This window comes from Syngnathus scovelli, chromosome 19, assembly GCF_024217435.2.
Source record: "Syngnathus scovelli strain Florida chromosome 19, RoL_Ssco_1.2, whole genome shotgun sequence".
NCBI classification, from domain to species: domain Eukaryota; kingdom Metazoa; phylum Chordata; class Actinopteri; order Syngnathiformes; family Syngnathidae; genus Syngnathus; species Syngnathus scovelli.
In genome coordinates this window covers 5,373,137-5,391,251 of record NC_090865.1, presented here as the reverse complement: position 1 = coordinate 5,391,251, position 18,115 = coordinate 5,373,137, and the positions used below count along the sequence as shown (strand labels likewise).

General features: G+C 40.4%; 2 protein-coding genes across 2 annotated transcripts; both read right to left on the bottom strand.

The window, feature by feature from the left end:
- Positions 1 to 24: 24 nt before the first annotated feature.
- On the bottom strand, positions 25 to 15,871 carry rims3 (regulating synaptic membrane exocytosis 3). Its single transcript, XM_049751556.1, has 8 exons — positions 15,747 to 15,871; positions 15,304 to 15,523; positions 11,953 to 12,276; positions 4,831 to 4,972; positions 4,645 to 4,757; positions 4,264 to 4,365; positions 4,041 to 4,180; positions 25 to 3,962 (listed from the first exon to the last, which is right to left on the bottom strand). The coding sequence occupies exons 3-8, from the start codon at positions 12,215 to 12,217 to the stop codon at positions 3,750 to 3,752; spliced, it is 975 nt and encodes a 324-aa protein (XP_049607513.1). The 5' UTR covers positions 12,218 to 12,276; positions 15,304 to 15,523; positions 15,747 to 15,871; the 3' UTR covers positions 25 to 3,749.
- Positions 15,872 to 16,020: 149 nt separating this feature from the next.
- nup42 (nucleoporin 42) lies at positions 16,021 to 18,091 on the bottom strand. The gene is made up of 7 exons (XM_049751486.2): positions 17,804 to 18,091; positions 17,409 to 17,652; positions 17,229 to 17,317; positions 17,076 to 17,152; positions 16,896 to 16,982; positions 16,666 to 16,765; positions 16,021 to 16,590 (listed from the first exon to the last, which is right to left on the bottom strand). Exons 1-7 carry the CDS (start codon positions 17,940 to 17,942, stop codon positions 16,085 to 16,087), a joined length of 1,242 nt encoding a protein of 413 aa, XP_049607443.1. The 5' UTR covers positions 17,943 to 18,091; the 3' UTR covers positions 16,021 to 16,084.
- Positions 18,092 to 18,115: the final 24 nt, after the last annotated feature.

Below are 18,115 nucleotides of genomic sequence, written 5' to 3'. Positions count from 1 at the left end.
AATACAGGACACACTCCATGAGTATTAGTGATTCAAATGTACTTTATTGACTGCTTGGTCAAAGGGCATGCAAATACAGGCTTCAACCCAAAATGAACGTTTCATTTTTTTTCGTATCCCCCATTTTGCTAGCATTTTCTTAAAAAAAACAACGTGCACCTTAAGTAATCAATTTTGCAGCTTACAAACCACAAAAATACCAGTTTTACATTATCAAATACCGCACATAGAAAACATTTACAAAGCACAGGTAGAAAATTACAGCTCCTCGCTTTCTCTACATTTATCGTGAGATGCATTCTCCCATCACAAAGTGGCTCTGCTACACGTTGCCCTTTTGCTAGTGGAAAGCTTAAGGCCAGTTAGAGAAGACCACCAAAACCAGCAGTGTGGATGAAAGTTTTTGTAGCCACGCCGAGGTATTCATCTGCCCCCCGTGTGTGTGTGTGACCTCAAATTGTTTTTTCCTTGCTGTGCTGCATTCAGGGAAATGTGTGCTTTGCTGGCGTGGGAATTAATGGTTGCAGGTAGGTTAAAGGGGGTTACTGAGGGATTAAGTATAGTCTGTTGTGGTCTCGCAACATGGAAAGCCATTTTAGCATTTATTCAATAGCCTTGATAGCCGGAAGGTGCAGAAGTAAGATAAATCAGAGCAGTTGCAAAACGACAAAGGCGCTCCTAGCTAAGTGCAATTCAGTTATACTTAACTTTTCTATTCGGGAGAAATTATTTTGTAACATTTTTATCTAACGTCAGTGCAACACTAAAGTATTTATTTTTATTTCCTATATTTGGCTGCAAATATTAACAAATTTAATCTAATTGGTGACTAAAGAATTAAATGATTAGAATTTGATAAAGTGACTCGTAATTGGATTTCAAGACTATCAAATAAATGCTCACGTGACTTTTATAGACACAATTTGACAGATTGACATGAACAGTACATAAGACGATGGTATGTTTGTGTCGCTTTGCTACAATAAAAAGTAGTTTGAAAAGGCTGCTGAGGGCGCTAGGATTAAAAAAAAAAAAAAAAAAAAAACTCACTACTTTATCTTTGCATTACATGCTAAAAGACCAAGTGTGTATTTTCATGAGCAACTTAGGTTACAGTCGTTATTTATTGCCGAAAGAAAATTGGCAGAGCCAATGCTACTTTAAGGTTAGGGTCCAACTTTCTAATTGGATTTTGCAGGAATTTACACCCAAAATTCAACAACAATAAAAATCACCTTCCCATTCTTAGCATCTCTTCAAAATCACCGCTCAGTGACTTCGACGGCATTATTCAAAATTCTCCGACGCCATTGAGAAAAATCGGTGTAAGCATGCGATAATTTTCACGCATAAAACTCAAATCAAAAGAGGAATCCATCGTAGTAAGGAAAATGTTATCATTGCAATTATAATAGATGATTTTTTTTTAAAAAAGCCATTGCGCATGCGTCCCTCAAACACCCTTCTGTTTTCCGTGATTACGAAATACATTCAGAAAACTATACACACAAATATTCTCTATATAGTGTTTGTAGAACTCCTGTAACAATATTTCAAGCAAAACGCGTTTGTGTCAAACGTGTCATAGTGAAGCATTGATTTTTAAAATACAATAATCATCAAGAATAAGGCCATTGGAAACTGAACAAGCCCTCATCGTCACGGGTTTGCCCCGCCCACCTACCGCCTCCTCTCTAAAATTCCTCTTGAATTATAAAAATAAAACACATTTGCAACAGTTTCATTAACCGTACAGTACTTTTTTTTTTTTTTTTTTGCACATAAGTCAAATTTGGTTGAAAAATGCCGGATGTGGACATTCAAATCTCATCGTCAAGCTGTCGTGGAAAAAGCTTGACGTGCAGAGTGCAGCATAAAAAAAAATAAAAATAAAATAAAAATACTCCCACTAACGCTCGACCCGTTTCAGTACCATCACATTCAAAAAGTCACCGGAACCGGACTCAACTCTGTCACCGTCGACCCTGCTGCTTTGGAAGCAATAACACTCACGTTAATGAAAAGGCAATATTACATTTTTGCTTTTTGCTAGCGGGAGTCAATAAATTTGGAAGTTCGGAAATAAAGAAACATTTTTTCGAGGATAACTTCGCATTTCCGCTTTCAGAATGACCGACCACACTATACAGCAAAAAGTTACAAACACGTTCATACAAGCTCCAAAAAGCTGGAATTTACATAGCTTTTTTTTTTTTGCCCAGGAGTAAACATTCAGCAGTGAACATGGATGTTATACAAGGTGGTTTTCTCTTTTTTTTTTTTAAACAAGAGTGGATCATCAAAGTTTTTTGGGGAATCACAAAAAGGTGCACTGAAGAGATTGTGTGCAAATACAGTATTTGTACTCATTTTACATTATCATGCCACAAAAAGACACGAAGATTTTGATATATATACTGTATAGAATACCCTACAATACCGTACGTAGATCATGTCAAGAAAATATTACATTATATTTAAATCCAAAGTGGAATTTTGTTGGATTTCTCAAGTGCTGTGAAGGGAAAATAAAAATATAAATGTGAGGTCCATTTAGTACTGACCAACGGAATGTACTGCAGTAAAAACATGCAAATTCATGTCACTTTTAAAAAGATTTTGTAAAGTTTGTTCCAACAATATACTATTTTAGTTTTTTTTTTAAAAAAAAAAAAAGCCAATTCCTTGCTTGAAATTATTGGAAAAACTACGTTAAAGTTTTCCGCTACAACTTATGCTGAATTCCTTTTTATTATTAAGATGCAAGTGTTAGATCGAAAGTGCTACCAGACCTGTTTCTGTTGTTCCCATAAAGGTGAAAAATAAATTAAAAAATCAATAAAGCCAATAAAAAAAAATCAATAAAGCAACGTGCTGTTACATTTCCATGCTAGTATTCAAATTGAAAGCAATCGCCGCATTTCATGAGAAACAGCGTCAAAGTATTAAAGTGCCGTCTTTAAAAGAAGCGTAGTGCAACACGTGAGTAAAATAGAATGTTGTTGGTGTCGCCTTTCAATTATATTTCAAATAAAGCCTCTCAAAACTCCAAATGCTGCTACGCAGGAAAAAGGAAAGCTCCAAAAACCCTTCAATTCAACTCTTCATTTTGTGCCTTGTGGCAGAAATATGAAGGCAGAATTTTCTATCACCATATTTTATCCACCATCTTGTTTTTTTTTTTTTTTAAATGTTGCAAGCAAACATGCAGCCCGATACACACGCGAGTACAAACAAATTTTCAACTCTAATGTAGATATGCATAACTATGTATAAACTCAAACCCGCCCTGTACAATCACCTCACTCCTTTCATTTAAATATCGGCGGCCATTTTGTGCCCGCAGAATGTCACTTCTAAATCATTGGCTCTGCTACATATCCATACTTTTATATTGTTCGACTGCTTCATCTAAGACTACAACAATAACAATTGCTTTGGTTTTAAAAAATATTTTTTTTTCTTCTAATGTTTGGCATAGAGAGTTTAGAAAGTGTCATCTGTATGGCCCTGGGATGGTATTGTGGAACCTCAAAATGCAGGTTATGGCACTCGCTTTGGGAATGTTGGAATATGGCGGAGGGAAAATGCTACGTTTTCAGGTAAAATGTTGAATGGATGAGTTTTTTTTTTGTTTTGTTTTTTGCCCTACTTAGAAAATTGCTCTGTGAGCACGCGTTCAGAGGAGCGTGTACGTCGGCTCCTGCGCTTCAAGGTAGAGTCTATGTACAAATATGAGTGACTCAGCTTTAGGTGCAAGAAGGGCTGGTGGCGCTCTCCAGGGAGGACTGCGAGAGGCGGCGAGTGAGTGGTCCGATGCTGGGGTCCGCCATAGAGGAGGTAGGGAATAACTTGTACCAGCCGCCCACTGTTGCAGAGAGGTCCAAATCCTCCAACAGGATCTGGGCCATTCCCATGAAGCACTTGTGGTCCATACGCCCGTAATCCCCCCACACAATCACCTACACACCCCAAAAAAATATTATTTCATGTGCACAAAATGGAGACATCAGCGGCAATATTATTAGTGAGTCCGATACCTGGAGGACTTTTCCCTGAGGACTCTCGTCAAACAGCAGAGGCTGCTGGTAGCTGGGGTCAAGATTCTTCTTCACGACTTTGGTTTTCTTCTTGGCCAGGCACACACCGTTCTCCAGAACGTACACCTTCACGTAGGTTGCTAAAGATGGTGCAGCAAAAAAAAAAAATTAAGTCATTCGACTCGATTTTGCCGCACATATCGAGTGAGGGCGGTCGGTGTACCCGGGATGTTCTTGGAGCCCGGTTTGGGGATCAAGCCCCTGGCCTGGTTGACCTCCACCTCCAGTTGACCTCCTCTGTCCACCATTCCAACATGGACGTCTCCTGCAGAGAGAGACACATTTTTCTAATACTTTTTAACCAACAACTCGCCATGAAGTGTCTTATTGACACTTGTCTCCGCTAGAGGGAGCCATAGAACAATCTATATCCAATACGTGTCCTTCTGGAGTCTTTCAGAGCTTTTCCTTTAACGAATCACATTTCATGCCTGATAACTTTACATACTTTTGCATTAGTCGGTACAAAGGATTATCACCGGGGCGCTCCCCTCGGTTCTTTTGCTTGAATTTTTTTTCTCCTTGCACATGGCTGCTGGCTTACCCATAGGAGGCGTTGCTAATGTTTGCCGCCCAACGATCTGAGCGGGGCCTAAGCCGTCCAGGAAGTCGCTGAACTGGCTCTCGGGCCCGAGGCGTGTGGTAGGGAAGACAAACCTAGACAGGAGAGCTCATTGAGATTACACGCTGGAGATTCGCGTGAAGCGGTCGCACGAGGCGGATGGCTTACGTTCCGTCCGAGCTGTTTGAGTTGGTGCTGCCGTCAGTGGAGTCCTTGCTACCTTGCCGTGTCACCCGGTTCCTCATCTCCACGGCGATGCCGGTCTCCGTGCTCCGTCGGATGGTGCTACGAAGCTTCTTGGTCCCACCATCTAATGAAATATGTAAAAACAAAAGGTCAAAGGTCACTTGCACACTTTGTTATTACCATAACATCCATGCTAATTTCTTTTAGCACATTAGCATTATGCTAGTGGACTTTCATTAAACGAGATCATGTGGTTTATTTGAACATTTTAATCATGTTTGATTCTTTTTATTTTGATATTTTGTATGTTTGCAGTCAACATCTTCTAATGTTTGTTTGATCGACTGGATTTGCTCCTCGTTGCTAGTGAAAACAAACTCTCAGGTCCAGCCATCGGACTTCATTAGGCTTGAACAACTCCAAGCTTATTAAGCATCCCTCACCATCCTCACCCCTATCGCCATGACAACCGCAGCCTCAGAACAGTCACCAAGGGCAAACAAAGCCGCGTGATGGGACCGGAATGATTTCCGTGAGACTTGGGGAGGACGACGAGGTAGCCGACAGTGACGCCAAGTGGCTGCTAGCAAACTTGGAGCGCTGCTGTGGCAACTCTGATCGGGAAGCAGATGATGCCACCTGAGACAGCCGGCGCCATGGAGACAATCTCATCCCTATTATTAAAAAAAAAAAAATCTAAAACATCCCCCTAATTAAGCACCTAATGATGCCGTAGCCTTCTTTGATGCATCAAGTAGCGACTCCTCCAACTATTGACTCATTTATTAGCATGGCCCTCCCTTCATATCAAAACAGCCCCTGTTAAGATGCAGTGATCGCTTCCTTCCTCTTTAATCCCCTCCTCCTCCTCTTCTTCTGCACGCTCCGCCTTTTCCATTGCCATGGCAACACGGTCTGCATTGCACCAAGAGCCCCGACCAGCCTTTTCCCCTCTCCGAGTGCCTTTTCCTGGCCTTTAAAATCTCCTCCGTCTAACTTTAGATCTACCTCGTATTTCGTAGTAAACATTTCAAATTAAAAGCTTATGGCGGCCCCAGATAGAAACATCAAGGAACACCTGGAGAAGACACAGGTAAGCTGAGGGAGCTGATTGGAAGACACACGGGACTGCCCCCGGCCCCCCCCAGGAAAAAATACTAGCTCCGCCAGAGCATCGAGTGGTTTATCAGACCAATAAACGCTCATTCAATCCACTGTTTTCCTTTCCGCTCCGCACTTTTTATTCCGAAGCCAAAACAAACACGTAATGAGTGCGAGCCTGACATAAATCCGACTGCTAAAAAAAACATTACATAAGCGAGTGGAGTAGAGGCTGTTTAATTGTCTGCTGATATGAGGAATAATTCATCCCCAGGAGACGTGCAAGGTTGCAGAAAACACGCCGCTTCTAATTTAATATTTGTGCACATAAAAGGTATGAAGAGAAAACAATCCAGATATTAGATAATAAAGTTGGAGTCACATGGTTGGAAGCAAATTAATTCAATTGCAGACAAAAGTACGCATATATTTGATGTGTGTGAGGATCATTAAAGCCGCTTTGACATTTGGAGAGAACACTGATGAAGCCTTTCTCATTATGAGCTGTAATATAGAATGCTGTTTTTAGCCTCCCTGCACCGACATGCCTATTGGATGCGCCCGTGACGGCAGCGAGCCGCCGCGCGTAGCAACAGTAACCAAGCACGGGTGTCTGCGATCAAAGATTTTGTTGTGGCGTCTTCACTGCTGAGCCTCTCTGCTAAATTTGGCAGCAGCAAAAAAAAAAAAAAAAAAGCTTCAAAAAGGTAGAAGGTAAAAATAGAGATTATTTGTAGTTGAATCTGTGTCAGTTACATAAGGAAGATACAAATTGGGTCTGGCTATATTTATTTTTTTCTTATGAAGCTTTTTTCGAGAGCTTTTCAGGGGTCAGAGCTTGAAGACGTTTGACATTTAGTCGTTTGAAAACAGATCTCTGTCTTCCGTCTAATAGTGACCAATAAGACGCTATTAGCCTTTTGCATGGGAAATGATTTGTACTAATGGCAACTCTTCATGTAGAGCAGGATGTCTGCCGATGAGTTAATATGCTGCAGCGGCTGCTGTATAATGTCACTTCATTACAATGAGGAAAAAGGCCAATCTAATTCTCAAGTCATTTCTCCCGGAATACTCGACTTTATGCGGAGTGGATGAGAGGAAACTAATTTAGTCAATGTATTAATCACGTTGATTTAGCTTAATACGAAATCGGCATTGGGATTGTGATTTCATGACGAAAAAGGGAATAATAATCACACAAAAAAGGTTAATAGGAAGATTAACATGACTTTTTCACCATGTTGCAGATTTGTTGCATTGGGGCTTAAGAGTAAAATGTCATTTGGGCTTTGGGAGAGGAACCTGCCGAGAACGTCCTGTGGCGCAGTAGCCGCCTGCCGACGCCATGAAACAGATTTAGAAATAAGCCCGCCTGTGTGTTTACATTGGCTGAGAGAAGAGGTGTGTGTTGGTTCAATGCACCAAATGCTCACATCATTTTTTTTTTTTCTACACACACACACGCACATAACCCCTGAGACCCCAAACACACAAACATAATTACCGTTCTCCGGAGCAATTTCCTGTATTGTTGATGTTGTTTATTTGAAAGTTGCTTTGCACAGCTCCTTGACCACCTTTGATTGAACATAATGGCAGCATATCAGCTGCATTATAGTGACCTCGAATCTTTCTCTGACCAAGCTGTGATTCGGGCAAATGATGTAACGGTCGTAATTTCGATAAGGACTAGGTCGCTTCAGGTTGTTTGTTTTATTATGAAAGACTCAAGTGTTGTTGTTTGCCCGCAAATGTGACAGCAGTTCAGAGAGTATAATAAAGTAGCAGCAAAGTAGTTTTATAGTTACTAGCTATGCAATTTTACAATTGCCCGACTGTGATGTCTGAAAGCTAGCATTAAGCTAGCAGACTTTCATTAGTCTTATTTACATGTTTAGAATTTAAAAAGTTAGCATTAAGCTAGCAGACTTTCATCAGACTTATTTACATGTTTAGCATTTACAAAGTTAACATGAAGCTAGCACAGGTTACTTATTTGAATGGTTAGCATTTACAAAGTTAGCATGAAGCTATCAGACTTTGATGATGATGATGAATTTATCCGTTTCAATTATTATTATTATTCACTTTCATTAGACTTATTTACATGTTTAGCATCTACAAAGTTAGCATGAAGCTAGCAGACTTTCATTGGACTTATTTACATGTTTAGCATTTACAAAGTTAGCATGAAGCTATCAGACTTTCGTTACTTATTTACATGGTTAGCATTTACAAGGTTAGCATTAAGCTAGCAGACTTTCGTCAGACTTATTTACATGTTTAGCATTTACAAAGTTAGCATGAAGCTATCAGACTTTCGTTAGACTTATTTACATGGTTAGCATTTATAAAGTTAGCATGAACTATCAGACTTTCGTTAGACTTATTTACATGGTTAGCATTTACAAAGTTAGCATGAAGCTAGCACACTTTGGTTATTTACATGGTTAGCATTTACAAAGTTAGCATGAAGCTATAAGACTTTTGTTAGACTTATTTACATGGTTAGCATTTACAACGTTAGCGTGAAGCTATCAGACTTTTGTTAGACTTAGTTTGGTTGAATAAGAAAATATAATCATATCCGTTTCTATCTGTGAGTCATAAGCTATTTTGTATTTGTTTGAAGGGAGCGAGAAAAGTTGAAAGTTGGGACAAGAACAAAGCAGGAGGCATATATATCGTAAGTAACGACTGCTTCAAATGTGTTTTGTAGCCTCTGAATCGCACCAGTGGGGAGCAGAAAGCTTTTAAGAGTACTAAGAAAGGTCTCAGTCGGCATTTATCGAGAGAGCTAGTGACTCAAAAGAGAGGGGGGGGGGGGGCTTGGATAATAGCGCAGCCACCTTGCATTCAAGACAAGCCGAGAAAAAAAAAAAAAAAAAAGTCCAGAGATTGTTCCATTTGAATGGCTTTCGCCCGGCGACGAGGTGTGACCCAACAGAGAGCTCATTGTGAAATATTTCCAGGCAAATTTCAAGAAGCCTTGAGTCATCTTAATTAGAGCGATTTTCTTTGGGGAGAGATTTTCCCTCAAAAACAGGCAGCATGGTGAAAACTCAAGTGCTGCTGCCAAAAATGTTGATGACTCACAAAGAGCTAGAAGTAGACACACACACACAGTTACCAAATGAAAACAGAACTAATTAGAGGTCAAGATACAGTATTATTGACTTTTAGGGCATACTCATCGGGGATTTCATTCATTATCATTTGGTTTTACCCTATTTGGTGCTTCCATCTTCTTGCTGCACAATTCATCTTATTAAAGGAAACCCAAAATTAGTCTCGGCTTGTCCATTATCAGAGATTGGAAAACAGGATTTAAAAATAATTGAGCAAACTATGAAACGGACTGCCAAGCAGTGATTGGTTTGCGATCAACATCTTTATTTTTGCCTGGTTTCCGTTAATCTAGCGCTCCTTAGTCTCAAGAGGGGTCGCCCTTCGTGCGAGCCACGGCTAGAGGAGATAAGACTGAGTCATCTTTTGAAACCTATGGAAATACTTTGTGAGCTCCTTTTTCCTCGCTGCCAATAATAGCAGGGAATAAATAGAGCACAAACCGAGCAAAAAAAAAAAAAAAAAAAGGCACAAATCCTCGAATTAGAAAATCTATCAAGCACGGAAGAGCAGAAAGGGAGCAGTGTGTTTGCGTCATTTCACACGCGGATTTGTGTTTTTTCAAAATGTCCGCCATTATTTTTTAAATGTATGCTTTCTACAAAAAACACTTCAAGAGCTCATTCCGCTGATGTTTGTGAACTGACTGGATCCAATTCACAAAATGGACCATGACCAGAACATGGCCCGCAGACACAATAACGCTTCAACGTTTACCTTCTCAGCACGCTTGAAGAGTATTCATCTCGATTCATTGTGTTAAGCCTCCGCTTTAAATCCTGTTATTTAATTTGAAAGGGTTGAAATGAAGCACAATGTTTAAAGGGGAGAGTGCTTGAACAGAATAAATGATCACTCTTATGTAATATGCAGTGTTCCGTTGCTATCTCCTGAGGTTTTCAGCCATTTTTTTCCCAAATAGGTTTTAACAGTGCACAGGCAAATCTGAATTTAGAGAATAAATGCAGCATTGCAAATGACTTTCACTGTCTGATTGGATTAATAGATATTTACTTTATATTATATTTTATTATTATTTATTTATTATATTTTATTATTATTTATTAATTATATATTAATATTATTTTATTTTATATTCACAATGATTTTTTTTGTTGGAACAAGACAGATTTTGCCATAAGTGGTAATTTACAAGGCCTGGTCAAATTGATGCTGTTGTGTAATTTCCCAACATGATTACATTTTGTGCTTTTAGCCACGTTTGAGCGTCATGGAGGTGAAGCTGAGGTGACGCAACCATAACAAGAGGAGCCATAATACGGACCAAGGTGGACGCACGGTGGGTGCATGATCCCTTCATTTAGTTCCAGGCGAGATATGTTCTCCTGGCAGCTGAGAACATCTAAATTTAGAACACCCCCCACCACCACCACCACACTTTTCCCTCTTCTTCACATCCTCAGCCACAATGAGCCTCCTTCATGCTTACTTTGCTATTTGTTTTGTCTGCATGAAGACCCACCAGCAATTGGTGGAGATTATATTTAAAAATAAATAAAAATAAAAAATATATATACGTGTGCGTATAAAAAACAACCAAAAAAAAAAATATATATATATATATATATATATATATATATATATATAATATACAGTGATCCCTCGCGACTTCGCGTTTTGTTTATCGCGGCTTGACTACATCGCGGATTCTTTTCCAAATTAAAAAACATTTAAAAGTCAAAATAAAACTTCTAAATTGACGAAATGTGTCTAACCTTTAGGACAATGTAGTATTGCTCCAAATGTTCGTTTACATTCCTTTAGAAGTCCGTTTTCGCGTGTTAGCAAGCTTGCGAATTAGCATCTTTCCGCTAACTCGTTGGTGCCCGTATTTCGCGAACTTCACTTATCACGGTTGTTTTTTGGAACCAATTATCAGCAAAAAACGAGGGATTACTGTATATGTAATTTAAAAATATATATATATATATATATATATACGTATATATATATATAATTATTTATAATATTAGACTCAGGGTTGAGAAGCCACAAAATTCGACAAAGGGATGAATTTGCGAATTCCCACATGCGGCGGGGAAGACTCCATGTGTCTGATTTGGGATTCAGATGAATGCGTGCGGCCACGTGAATAACACTTTGTGTTCCTGTTTACGCAGCTCGTGGGACATATGGTGACTCTGTTAGCGCTGGCATCACAAAAAGCGTGTTGGACATGCACGCACCTTTCGTCACGCTTCCGTTTACCCTCACGGATGAGAAAATGTGGATTTCAAATAGAGGGGCCGGGATCATTTTGGCTTGTTTGTTCATATCTATAAAAGATGTGTTTATCTGATGAGAAACTTGGTATTAAAAAAAAAAATCATTATGCAATCCTAAGCTTTTTAAAGCAACAGAAAATCGTTTTCTGCTAAATAAAGTGCTTTGGCATTTGAACAAAATCCGTCTGGACCAAACTATGTCTAAATGTCACACTCTGCTGGATTTACAGAGCAGATAGCGACAAGACTCAGATTGAGTTTTAAGGCTGAATGATCTCCCAAAAATAAACACAGTCAATGTCCAGCCACATTGCAGGCAGGGAAGCAGAAAGTAAATTGTAGACATGGACGCACTGTTCTGAAAAGGTCACATGCCAAGATATTAATGGAACCCAAATTTTTATGGTGGAAATTTAAAAATAAAATGGGCCTTAATCAAATATGATGAGTTATCTGACTTCCTAAGAGAAGTTACCGCACTTGTGTTTGCTCTCGTATGAAATCTACTGTATAATTATTCCCACGGGAGAACATAACGTCCCCATCATTATCGTTCACCCCTGCTAACATGATATTGCCGCCTCGAGAAGAACACTGAAAGAAAAAACGGATGGTGAAAATGACTGACCATGCTGGTTGAGCTGCTGCGTGCTCTTGCTCCACTGTGACAAGCCTACAATAGCCACCATCTTGGCCCCCAGACTGGAGCGGCGTTTCTTGTTGCCGGCCAGCGACGCCGACTCGGGGCCCCCGGCTCCGGGACTCTTCTCCAGGTTGTACATGGCCCCCGAGATGCTAGAGGAGCGGACAACGTTCCGAGCCGCTTCGCTCAGACCGCTGAGGCTGCTCAACCCGCCCGGGCTGGGCACCTCCACCGAGCTGCTCAGCATCATGGTCCTGCTGGTTGAGAGGACCGGTGAGGGAGCTGGGCAGGAACGTTGGAGTGGGGGTGCTGAGGAAACGACAGAAGAGAAGATATGATGTGAGAATAAGGTGGTGAGTGAAAAACACATGCCAAAATTAGAAAAAAAATATAAATAAAATATTTAAAATATATAAAATATATTATAAATAAATTGAAATGATTAACGTAAATAAAAAATATATGATGAATAAATTAAAATAATAAAAGTAAATAAAAATATATCAGAATAAATTAAAATAAATAATATATGTACTAAAGTATAAAAAAAAAATTAAAATAAAATAGAAAATTAAAATAATAAAACTAATAAAAAAATGTTTTATAAATAAATAAAAATTTATTATTGAGCTAACTAACTCATTACAAATCCATATTTAAATGACAAAGACTTGGAAAGCAGGTACAACTACCTCCTCCTAAAGCTTCCAAAATAACTCACAGTACATGCAGAACAAAGACAAAGGTCAGTGGGTGGTAAGAAAAATCTCCAGTCACACGAACACAAATGTCAGGGATGGCCTGCTGTTGGCGGGCAACCTTGTCAGCTACTATTTGTCTCCCGTGTTTCCCCGCAATCATATTTTGGCTCCAACATTAAACAGTAACTGCCGCCAGGCTCGCATGTGGATTCATATCTACTCCATAAATTTACTTCATAGCCTAAAGTGTACAAGAGAGCCATCAAAGCATCCCAGGAATTTTTCTTATGTCACCCAGCCTTTTTCTTCACACGCCATTTTTCTATCTGATCGTACTTTATTACGTCAGAATGACCTTTTTAAAAATTCCTCTTGTCACTTGTGACATCTTCCCGAAACCTCCGTGCGCCAGTGTCCTTCTTCTCCTACTTATCACTGGATCTCATACTTGTGCGTCTCATAAAATCTAGACCCAAATGCATCCTGACTTATCGAGGAAGCAAAATTGAAGCAAACGATGCACTCCGACTGTGTGCACACATTTTTTTTTTTACAGACTGGTGAACGGTTGTACGGACGAATGCACATATTATTTATGCTACAGCACTTATTCCTGTTGCAGGATGTCTTCAATAATACATATAGTGTAGAGTGAGTTTGCCCTTAATATGTCCTTAGAAGTTAAGACTTGGATGGATATGCATTGTGCTTTTTTTGGGGGAAACATCTAGAAAAGACGCCATTTCGGCACAATTCTGACATTTGGAATCACTGGAATACATTTTCACGGATTTTCACTGATTGCAAGTGGGCCTAGAACGCATCCCTGAGGAATCCCTTCATATAAAAATAAAACCGATGGATACGTAGGATAACGAATGAGGAACTATTGCTCTAAAATGGGATTATGGATGAGAGTGGGGTGCGCCACAGTGCCCCCAGGCTGACTTCCATCTTGGGAGGTAGGCTAAGGGGAAGGAGACGTGATGTGTCACTGACCACATTAGTCACTGGGGAACGCGGCCATGAGTCAGGAAAGCGCTCGACCTCATCAGTCACGTCACTCTTAACCCAGTTTCCTTCCATTCCATTTGTTGTATGTCTAGCTTTCCGGGCCCTTCACCCTACCCGAGTCATATGGGATCCAACTCCATATTGTCAGCCATTTTTATTCCGTGTAGGCGTCCCAATATTTTTGTCCACATATGAAGGGACACGTAGGAGGTTTCACTTCAAAAGGCTACCGGGGGGGGGGTATTGATTCACTGCGGGGAAGAGAACGCTGTATCGCTAGCTCAGCTGAGCGGGGATTAGCGTGTAAAATAGCGGCCCAGCAAATGAGCCTTCAAAATGATACACGCGGAGCCAAGGGATTTGATGATTATCAGCAAGGAGGCTTTGTTTCAAGCATTTCGCGCTAGAAACCGGAGTCATCACTTTTGCTACACACAAAATCTGGCAGTCCTTGCCAAGAATGATCTTACAATAATTGTCAACATTCGGCAACATGGACAATAAATATTATTCAAGATAATTGTGCTTGGAGTCATTAAAAACGAATCGTGGGATTTACTTTTCAGGGTGTTGAGGAGTTGCAAAATATTTGTTTGTATGATTATAGTGAAAGGCAATGTTTGTTCTACGCAAGACAGGCTTTCCGGAGCTTGAGTCTCTTCCCAGTTTGACTGTCTCGGTGGATTACACAGAGGATCAAGTGGGAGCCAGGCATTGGATTTCAAGAGTTAAGCACATGGATAATTATCCCGCTTTCTCCCTTTTTTTCCCCCCCAAAAAGTGCCTGCTTTCCTCTGAGCCGGTTTAAGTAGTCACGCCATTCGTGGAGTTTGACAAGTGTCATAAATTTCAAAAAGGCTTTTCTATTCTTTTTTTTTAATCAATTCAACAAGAAATGTTGACCTCACACACTAACCACCCACAGATGGGAGGTTGAGGTGCAATGTCTGTATACATGCGCTCCTGTGTGTGTGTGTGTGTGTGTGCCATCTGATATAATCTCGCACCTCAGCATGAGTGTGGCCCAGCCCGTCTAGTGCTTGGCGAAGAGGACGAGCCATCTGAAAAGTGCGTGCTGGTAATGTGCTTATAGAATTATATGCTTATGTGCTCTGCCCTCCCTTTGCCTGACACCCTCACTCATACCCAAACACACGCACTCAAAATATATTATGAATAACACACGCACTAAAAAAACATAAAGAATTAAAAACATACAAAAAAATACATGTCAAAAATGTAAAATGTCAAGATTCCCCACATTTTTTCTTGATTTAATAAAACTTAGTAAATTTAAAATCCATTTTGAGTAGACACTTGTGATATTAAACTTTGGAGCACCTGTACAAAAAAAAATATTTAAAAAAAATACTTAATTTTTGCAATATTTCGGTGACTTTAGGGAGACGTCATTAAATTACTGTCAGATGTCAAAAGGGGCCAATTAGCTAAATACTTTAAAATGCAAGATAATCAATTTCCATATCCAGTCATGCACTTTTTTTATATTTTACATTGTGAGCCATAATAAAAGATGCTCGGCTGATCACGTGCGTTGTCTCCCAGTGACAGTTCATTGCATTGTGCACAATTGTGGTGCTGAAACTGCATGAGCACTTACCACAAGGAGCGGAGAAGAAGAGGAGCGATGTAGGTCGCAGGTTGTCAAATGATGTTGTGCTTGCGTCCCGCGTGATTTAATGTCATCGTTCAGGTGTTATTTTGACGTCTTGGTGAAAAAATTTGGGGGGAAAAAGCTTTGCACGGCGTCTCCGGTCTGCACTCTGCTGCTTCTGGAGCTGCAATCCAAGGTGGGGTTGAGCAGAGCCGAGGGGGCGCTGCTGAGGATGAGAAAGGAGTGGGATGAAAGGGAGACGGTGGTCGAGGTGGGGAAAACAGCGACATCGTGTGGCCTGATGTGGAAGTTCAACTTTAAATCACGAGCACGCAGAAAAAACACCTTAGAAATTATTTTTGTCGAATACAAAAAATGAGAAACTGACGTTTTTTTTCAGGTAATAACAGATAATTTGGCAACAAACACATGAGTTTTGTTTGACTTACTTTTTCGAGGACTTTGGTCGCACTTTCCTTCCAAGATCCATTGCTTCATTTCAATGTGTGTATGCATGCGATATGCAATATAATCTGAATAGTTATTATTAATCAAAACCAACTGTTGTCATAAATTATTAAAAAAAAAAACTGTGGCCTGCAGGCATAGTTGACAAAGTTTTTCAACAAACTTTTACTCTTAATCCACTCAGCTGTTTCAATCAACAAGGGGCGGGCCGACGTGCACATAATTTGCATAATGCAAAATGAATCATTTTCGAAATGCGGGAAAACAGATAAATGCTTTTTTATTTGGGTGTGATCATAAAATAATTTGAAGCTTTAAATTAAACCCGGAGCATTTCAGCAGGAGGAGGCTTCAAGGGAATATGTCCAAGAGTAAACCTCTGCGCTTTAAACTGATCCAGCTCTTCGGGGCTCAGTTCGCTCTTGGGGGAGAACAACATGTCCGAGGCACCTTCAGAGGCGCTTGTGGAGGAACTCGATTGTCCGAATAAACTTCCCGCAGGTGCCTCGGACCCAAAACCGCTTCCAAATGAGCTTTTGTTGTTATTGGTGGCAGTGGAGGAGAAGCTGAAGCCTGCGGCCGAGCCAAATCCTGAAGATGAAGCCGCCGGCTGGTTGCTGGAAGGAGAAGCGAAGGAGAACGATGCGGCCGAAGGAGCGCTTGAACCAAAAGCAGACGACGAGGAGGGGGAACCAAAACCAGTTGGGGCTGAGATGGCGCTGCCAAAAGTTGGCTTAGATGTTGGTGCTGGTGAGGAGCCAAATCCACCTGCTGGAGCAGCAAAATTGAAAGTGCTGCTTGCTTGGACTGGTGCTGCTCCAAATCCTTAATAAATAAAAATAGCACACTGGGTGGGTTTCTTGGATTTTTTTAATTAAAAAGATTTGAAGAAGCAATTACCTGTGCTACCCAAACCAAATGAAGATGACCCAAATCCGGAAGCTGTTGAGCCAAAGCCACTTGATGATGCCTGATGTGACGGATTTTTTAGTTCTGCAAGCTGCAATAAATTTTTTTTTTTAAAAATCAAAACTTCCCATGTCTTTACAGTGGTACCTAGGCTTACATTATGAGCCTTTAAAGACACCATATTTGTGTAAAAAAATATGCTCAAGGGTTGTGTGTCTCACCAAAGCTGCACGAGTGACTGGATTCATTCGCAGGAGCTCCTGGATTCTGTTTCTCCACTGACTGAGCAACAGATTGACACCACTCACCTAAAAGAAATGGATCGGGAGAACCCCAGCGTATATATAAATACTTGAAATAGACAGGGCAAGTTACTTTAAATACAAAAATACTACACTTACATAACTCTGCATGTCTCCTGACGCTTTAGTAGAATAATATTCCAGCCGAAGCTCTTCTGGAGATAGATCAGCAAAACCTACAAAGGGGAGAAACCCAGATAAGTTATAAATGATATTTTTTCTTCAAAAAAAGATGATGTATTTGATACCAACCAGATAATTGTGTCTTGAAGCTACCATAACAGGAGAAGCCCCACTGGCCCGAGCTCTCCCAAGCCTTCATATCACTCTGAATGATCTCCCTAAATGATCAGGAAAAGAACACGTATGGAATTGCTGTATTAGGCCAAAATGTCAAATAAAAAAAAAACACTTCACAAAATGCAGACTCACAGTTTCTGTTCATCGTCTTCTTCACCAGTTACCGTTGCTTCTCTTCCCCCTCCTCCCCTTCGTTCTCTCTCAAAGTTGTTATTGTTGCCGAGTGCCGAAAATCTGTTTTGGGAAGAGAAACTAAAATCGGAGCTCTTCACGTCCTGTCCTGTATCGCCCCTGTGATTCCTCAGGTTGGAGTGCTGTTGCTGGTTGAAGCCTCCTTTCTGCTGAGAGGGATTCACCCAAACCTTGTTGCCATACCCTGAAACATACACACGCCAAAAAAAAAAAAAAAAAAATCAACATTGCGCTTATCTGATGCCTTTACCTAAACACACTAATTGGACTCTTAACTAAATATTTATCATAAGAGCCTCGTCTTTAAATAGTTTGCCTTGAGTTCAGTACTGTACCTCCACCTCCTCGGGGGTGCTGCGGACCCGACGAGCGATTATAGTTATTATATCCTCCACCACCTCCTCTCGGGTGCTCGTTCCAACATTTATCACCGTAACGACAACGGCCTTGGAGAAAAAAGTTACACACGGTCATGTTTTTTTTCTTTGGATTCGGAGTCAACAAAACGAAATGTGTTGTTTTTAGTCTTCCCACTTAAAGTCGCAGGATAATGACGTCATTCGTTTCTTCATCTCGCCCATTTAGCAAACGTAGCGCTTGCGCCCCCTAACGGACGGCGTGTGAAAAGCAACCTCGTCCCTATCTGC

What these genes read in the sequence shown, in the direction of transcription:
- nup42 (XM_049751486.2), bottom strand. Translation starts at nt 17,942, where the DNA reads ATGACCGTGTGTAACTTTTTTCTCCAAGGCCGTTGTCGTTACGGTGAT. An exon ending in CTTCAAGACACAATTATCTG is followed by an intron (nt 17,153 to 17,228) that starts GTTGGTATCAAA and finishes TCCCCTTTGTAG; the next exon opens with GTTTTGCTGATCTATCTCCA. An exon ending in CAGTCACTCGTGCAGCTTTG is followed by an intron (nt 16,766 to 16,895) that starts GTGAGACACACA and finishes AATTTATTGCAG; the next exon opens with CTTGCAGAACTAAAAAATCC.
- rims3 (XM_049751556.1), bottom strand. Translation starts at nt 12,217, where the DNA reads ATGATGCTGAGCAGCTCGGTGGAGGTGCCCAGCCCGGGCGGGTTGAGC. An exon ending in GCAGCAGCTCAACCAGCATG is followed by an intron (nt 4,973 to 11,952) that starts GTCAGTCATTTT and finishes ATATTTCATTAG; the next exon opens with ATGGTGGGACCAAGAAGCTT. An exon ending in ATTAGCAACGCCTCCTATGG is followed by an intron (nt 4,366 to 4,644) that starts GTAAGCCAGCAG and finishes CTCTCTCTGCAG; the next exon opens with GAGACGTCCATGTTGGAATG.